This window comes from Eutrema salsugineum, unplaced genomic scaffold, assembly GCF_000478725.1.
Source record: "Eutrema salsugineum unplaced genomic scaffold, Eutsalg1_0 scaffold_11, whole genome shotgun sequence".
Classification (NCBI taxonomy): Eukaryota; Viridiplantae; Streptophyta; class Magnoliopsida; order Brassicales; family Brassicaceae; genus Eutrema; species Eutrema salsugineum.
Window position 1 is genome coordinate 2567233 of NW_006256901.1, and position 4809 is coordinate 2572041.

The 4809-nt window shown below is 41.5% G+C and overlaps 1 protein-coding gene across 1 annotated transcript; it reads right to left on the bottom strand.

Annotated features, from left to right (window-relative positions):
- Positions 1 to 1097: 1097 nt before the first annotated feature.
- LOC112089680 lies at positions 1098 to 4141 on the bottom strand. The gene is made up of 6 exons (XM_024160430.1): positions 3932 to 4141; positions 3299 to 3826; positions 2511 to 3086; positions 1898 to 2316; positions 1740 to 1821; positions 1098 to 1607 (listed from the first exon to the last, which is right to left on the bottom strand). Exons 1-6 carry the CDS (start codon positions 4139 to 4141, stop codon positions 1098 to 1100), a joined length of 2325 nt encoding a protein of 774 aa, XP_024016198.1.
- Between the last annotated feature and the right edge of the window lie 668 nt (positions 4142 to 4809).

The following is a 4809-nucleotide window of genomic DNA, read 5'->3' on the forward strand; positions in this document are numbered from 1 at the left end:
TACTTACTCCATGGTTATGTTCTCTTTAACCATGGATGGTAGCCATGATGTATTTAACCACATTCGTGGTATAGTTCCAGCAGAGGCAACGAAGATGAGGAAGACTATGTAGCACATAAACAGGTGTCCGACCACTTATAAGAAGCCTGACGCGTTTCACGAACCGGTCTTCCATGTTTTTGATAAGGCACAATCAAGGAGTTGTGCTTGTATGAATCTGCCAAACCAGCACTGGATGGATGATGAAAGCCTCGTCGACTCATATGGTGACAAACTCTGCAGTCCTTGCTTCTGGAAGTTGGAATGTGCCATCTTCTGGAAAACAATTCCTGGATTTGCAAATGAATGGCCGCGGTGAAATTAGTTGACTCCATGTTTTATGTTTTTTGGGTTTACTTATATGTTTACATGACTATGGTAGACTTCGTTTGTAGACTTTGTTTGTAGACTTCGTTTGTAGACTTATAATTCTTATTTTAACAAAACTTTTTCCGTGTACACTATCGGTGTACACTTTTTCCGTATACACTTTTCTGTATACTCTTTTCCGCATGTTCAATAATATTTTACAGGACTTAATCAGTTGTTAGGGTGAAATCGAAAATTATAAATACTAACATGTTAATGACTTAGTAGACTTCAATACAATTACGATTACAACTTAGTAGACTTCAGTCAAAGACTTTAGTCGTAGACTTCAGTTTGAGTACAATATCCTAAACGAAAATACAACATATTTGGCAAGTTAATTATAAGATAGGTGGCCAAAAAACTTCCACACCTATCATCTACCAATTTGCTAAAATGACCTCCAATCACATTGAAGGTCATTTATGCAAGTAGCCCAAAAGTTGCCATAAAAATCAAAGTTAGTTTTAAGAATGGAAACACTAAGCTTTCCTATCATAGACATCCAGCCCGGTTGCATCTAGCTTATCATGGCCCCTACAACATGTTTCGTCAAAGAGCTCTGCAGCCATTTTCTCCCTGATTTTTCGAATGTTTTTATCGCAAAGTTCCGGAGGAAATGGCAAATCCAATGCATGACACTCGATGTACTTCAGGCAGTACATTCCGCAATCACCACTCTGAATTTTTTAAGGTATCTCCGTACCTGGTACTCGCGAATGGGTGAACGGCGTGTAGGGGAATCTCCACTTGTCATCGTCAGGTGCACAGGTCTGAAGAAGGTAGGGTATCATAACCGCAAGAGGCTCTACAGCTTCGGCAATTTGTTCATCAGATGCATATTTGGTTCCCGCATGGCTATCCCATATCGTGATATGCCTCGACACAAATGAGACCCATATAGCTACCCAATGGTCCTCCCTAATTTGCAACATGGAGTACAAATAGTCGACATCATATGCCCACGTCTTCTTAGTCTGGCAGTAGATAGGTAATTCGCCAGTGTAGTACGAATATGCTCCAGGCGGTAGAAGTTTGCCAGACCCATCTGCATTCGGGTCAGAGTTTTTGAAATCTTTGTAGTCACGCCTCCAAACAGTAGCAAACATGGAGTTGAGGAAGCAAATCCGGTCGGATACAAACCACTCCGGATGCTTGGATAATCGCAGCATGAGTAGGTTAATGTAAGCTTCCATGTGCTGCACATTGGTGAAAATAAGACATGAGTGAAGTCTGCAAACGAAGTCTAAATTATGCAAACGAAGTCTATTATAGAAGTCTACGTATGAAGTCTAAACATGAAGTCTAATATGAGAAAGTAAAACACTAACCGTATCAGCTAGCCATTTCGTCGGTGTCCGGAGAATGTAATACCACTCGATCGAAGAGTGTCTTGGGCGTTTTGGATAGGCACTGTATAAGTGAAAAAGTTAGATAGGAAATAATACTATAAGGAAGTCTACTTACATACGTATAGAAGTCTACTTACGGGTTTGATTTGATAAAGTTCATTAGAGTGATATGCTTCGCCTTGACACCGGTTTGATCAAAAGGATCATATCCACGGACACGGCCGGAGTGAGATGCCGACGATGGAATGATGGCCTTTGTGGTGCTGTTTCCTAAGAACGGACTCTTCTGTGTCGCAGCCAGCTGGCGGTGTCTGGCACTAGTTGCTCGAGCAACAATCTGAGCCGCTTCTCTGGCTTTGGCATTTTTGGCTAGTGCAACCGCGTCAAAGTCAACATCACACGTCTTCGGGTCAATTTCACAAAAATTAGGCTCTGGGGCCTCTTCTTCCTTCACGACAGCCTTCTTTCCTTTTGCATCCCCGGGGGCGTTAACACTCTCACACGCACCAACGTTGACATTATCTTTCATCGGAGCATCATATTTATCTGAATTACTCTGCAGTTTATTGTCAGAAACAGGCATGAATATACAAATGAGTACACCAATGCTATAATTTAGTAACATGCTTTATCATAGTCTAAAAATTGTAAACAACTAGTTTTGAAAACATAAGTAAATAATCTCACATGGTACATAACACTAGTAAACATGTTCGAATTCAAATGACATTAGTATTAAGTGTTCCTAACTTTGTGTGATCTTGTTCGCATGTAAAGTTTTCGTATAGGCGGAGGGTTTTTGGTACTAATCCCTTCATGCTTCTTGGATCCAGTGCCTTGCTGCTGGGTTGGCTCTACATTGTCTTTAACCTCTTCCTCAGTGTGCTTCGCCGACCCTGTAGTCAACTCTTCTACCGCACGCTCTACAGATTCAACCTTCTCGGTGAGGCGTTTGATCTGCTTTTCACAGCTACCAAGACCATTCAGCATCTTGGTTGAAAAGCTTTTGAAGCATTGGTCGAAGTGCGCTTTCATAGTAGCGACAACTCCGACCCCTTCATCACCAACGAATGATGCGGCAGAGGCAGAGGCTGTGCAGGGTCTCTTGCGACTTGATTCATCTGAGGGAAGGCTCTTCTTTCCGGCTTCTGCCTTGACGATGTGTGCACCCAAAACACCTTCCAAAGGCCAATGGTTTTTTGAGAACTTGAAATTGGGGTCATGGAGTGCATTGACAATCTTGACAATATCTGGATCCTGTTCGTCATCATCCCACACGAGAAACATATCCGCCAAGTTCTTAGCCACGCAACACTGTATGCGAGCCTGGAAAAACACAATAAGTAAATGGATTACTAGCCATATGAAGCCTCGGAAAACTACGTATGAAGTCTACTCCTGAAGTCTAACATAGAAGTCTACTTCTGAATGTCTCACACTATTAATGGTACATATAGAAGTCTACACATGAAGTCTACTTCTGAAGTCTACTTTGAAAATTCATTACTACATAGAAGTCTACTACACTAATACAATACCTGTTTTAGCATGTTGGCTTTGATGTTCTTTCGTCCTCTTGATCCTTTGTAAGCCAGCAAAAGAGGTTCTTCAGTAACATTTGGCAATGGTTCGCCAAATTCAGCAGCAAAATCCGGTAGAGCATAGTACACCCACACTTGAAGAGCTTGCACAAATCCTTCTATATGAATGTTTTTGCTGAGATCTTTCTCCTTAACAGACTTGATCAAATGCTGAAAAGCAATTCTTCCCCATGGAAACTCCTTAAAACCTTCGAGATCCATCACTAGTCTGGCATGGTTGACATTTGTGGATGAGCCAAGTCTCGTTGCCACTATGAAACCAGCGTAGATCCCAAGATAACCCAACCGCAGCCTATCATCCCGAGACCATGATGAGCAGTTGGAACAGGCTTCGATAATTTCGGTAGTGCTTGGGCCCGACTCGGCATCGACCCCCATTAGCTCCCAAAATGCACGCATATCATCGACAAGCGCAGGATCAGTTAAAGCCAAGTCATCCACGTACCCGCAGTTGAGTCCGGTGATCTCCTCAAACTCATGCAATGAAAATCAAACTGGAGTGGTACCAATCAGGCTCCATATCTCGTACCTCTGCTTGCAAACTATCTGAAAGGTCAGCATGTGGTGCACCAGCCTAGAAGCCCAACCAAAATCCAAGTCGTGGAACTTTAAAAAGACACCCAACGGTGACTCGTAAATCTCTTCCCATTCATCCTCTTGTAGAGCTAACTTTAGTGCATGGACCAGCTTATAATCATCAGCATAATAGCCGATGCTTTTATCCGGGGCTGGCTCAAACCCCTTGGTGTACAGTCTTCTAGGGAATTCAGAGGCCACCATTATCTAACACAGATTTCTGCATCAACGGTAACAAAGCTCTAATAAGAAAAACTAGTAACGGTTTGAAACTATACACGAATGAAGTCTACATTTTCAAAATGAAGTCTACTTTATCAAATGAAGTCCACTTTATCAAAATGAAGTCTACTTTCACAAAATGAAGTCTACTTTCACAAAATGAAGTCTACTTTCACATTCTAAGTACAATCCGAGTCAAGAAGTCTACTGAAGCCAACCGAAGCAATCTTAACATAAAAACAGTATATTAAGTCAACGGAATCCACATGAAGCAATCAAAACATCACAAATACTGCATATGCAGTCTACAGAACCCAACCGAAGCAATCAATACATGATAAATGTGGTATATGAAGTCTACTAAAACAAATCATCGAAATGGAATCTACAAAGTTTATAATGGGAAAAAAACCTAAGTCAAACCCGACGGAAAAAATTACAGGAAGATAGAAGAAATTTAAGAATTGCTAAGTATATAACTTCGGAACAACATCTACTAACCGTTTTGAGGCAGGAAATGACGTTAACCTCCAACGGCGAAAGCAGATCTGCAAAAAAAAAAAAACCCTAATTTCAGATTTGGAAACTGGGGGTTACGAAAACAGAAAGGTGATGAATATGGAGGAGTAGGGAAGCATGGGGGTGTGGTT